At 33.9% G+C, this 1,773-nt stretch overlaps 1 protein-coding gene across 3 annotated transcripts in view; it reads right to left on the bottom strand.

Moving 5' to 3' along the window:
• Positions 1-1,773, bottom strand: part of LOC107727513 (TSC22 domain family protein 2-like) — a 25,562-nt gene that overhangs the window by 6,713 nt on the left and 17,076 nt on the right. For 2 of the 3 annotated variants that reach the window (XR_001638368.1, XM_016537386.1), the window contains exon 2: positions 750-824. The exons of the other annotated variant lie outside the window; for it this stretch is intronic. Coding sequence is in view for 1 of the 2 variants with exons in the window: in XM_016537386.1 (XP_016392872.1) it covers positions 750-824 (75 nt within the window). In the remaining variant the exon portion in view is untranslated. The remainder of the gene's footprint in view (positions 1-749; positions 825-1,773) is intronic. 3 annotated transcript variants of the gene reach the window in all.

Genomic DNA, 1,773 nt, shown 5'->3' with positions numbered 1-1,773 from the left:
CGGTAAAACTGTTTGCACTACAAACCAGTGTGTTCATAATTAAGATAATACATTAAAATAATATGGTAAGACACACCAATTTTCAATATCAAGCAGCGGTTCTGTACAGCTAAAAATAGCTGGACGCGGATGAGACCGGAAGCTAGACCCACAGAATTTACAAATGGCCGCGCCCATTTTTACGGCAAGAAAAAGGTGGATAGCGTCATCAAGCTTTGCTTTTGTTATTGTTTTGAAAATGCGACCTCTAGCGGCGAAAACTTACATATTGTGCCTTTAAATCAGTATCACTTTATTTTACAGTTCTGTTCTACATTATTATAGCAATTACAATAGCTGGGTAATAACTAGGTACTAACCCTGAACCTACACTTAACCCATGTAGTTACTTTATACAACCCAGTATTTCTTGGGTAAGTACACTGTAAGAACACAAACTGTAAAATAAAGTGTAACCCTTAAGTATAAAATACTTCAGGAACAAAGTGGGCAGACACTGTAACACTCCGCTGCATAAAACGCTCCGTTAATTAATTGCTTTAGTGAAAAAGCAATGTTTTTGAAACATGATTCAATATCATATTTTAGCCCACATTCATCAATATTGCAATTTGCGTATGAGCACCGTGTTATGTTTGCGCTGAGCTCCACTGCAAAAAGCACCGTTTAAGCCTCAAGCCATGCCTGGCCCATGCAGCACACTTCAACCGTCATTTGCCTTCACACCAGGGGCCGTCCCATTACTGTACCTATCACAGGTCATCTTTGAGTCCTTCAGCCTACTGCCAGACTGGAAGGCTTGGAAGAAAGCTGTGGAGGGATTCCTGCACTCCATCCAGCAGAAAGAGAGAAACAGAAAAGGTTACGTGAGAAACTAAAAGTACAGGCCAAAGAGGAAATCAAAGGCGTGTTTATTTGTAGTCTGCTTATTCTGTAGTGTTTAAAACAACAAAAGAACAGTTTAGGTAAACCAGGCAATATATAAGATATTCACTATGTATATTTGCAACGTTTTTGCTGATGCAAATTAGGCAACGGCATGATTATTACCATGTTTTTAATTCACTTTTGTGACCATTAAGTTTCATGACCATGCCAGAATCAGATTATTTATAGATACATTTTTAAATGCATATCATTAAATATGCATACCAATATTTTCTTTATACAGTGTATAAATAAACTACTGTTAAAAAGTTATGATTTTTAAATGTTTTTGAAAGATGTTTTTCTGGTAAGTCAGTAAGATTTTTTTAAAGGCAGATTTTTGCTCCAATGTGAAAGTTGTAAAAACCAGATGGTTAATTGTGGTTTTAAACTATTCTTTATGGTCAGAACATGACAAACACTTTTTGAATTCTTTACACTTTTCCAGTCATTTTCCCTTAACAAAATTAATATCTCAATAGAAAAAAATAATTTCTTAGTTCTGCATGTTCTAGTTTTGAGTAATATCGTTTCAAATCAAGAAACAAGTTTGTGTTGCCTGATAATATTAATAATAGGCCTATAAAAAATTTTGTCTCTTAGAAATACACATTTGATAGTAGCTTGAGTTAGGATGCAGATATAGATTTATGTTAATTATCAAAATCAGTAATATCTGTAAAAATTGTAGCAATCTCATTTTTATATGGTGAAATTTAATTATTCTGACTGTTTGAAGTGTTTTTTTTGTTTTTTTTTAACCATTGGTCTTCCATAGTAGCATACATTTAGATCATGATAATCATAGTTAAAACCACAAATATAGCACCTCAATACCATGGTAAA

The sequence above is a fragment of the Sinocyclocheilus rhinocerous genome, unplaced genomic scaffold, assembly GCF_001515625.1.
Source record: "Sinocyclocheilus rhinocerous isolate Xijiao unplaced genomic scaffold, SAMN03320098_v1.1 scaffold306, whole genome shotgun sequence".
NCBI classification, from domain to species: Eukaryota; Metazoa; Chordata; class Actinopteri; order Cypriniformes; family Cyprinidae; genus Sinocyclocheilus; species Sinocyclocheilus rhinocerous.
Note: the sequence above shows the minus strand (reverse complement) of the source record. Positions and strands in the feature narration are given on the sequence as shown.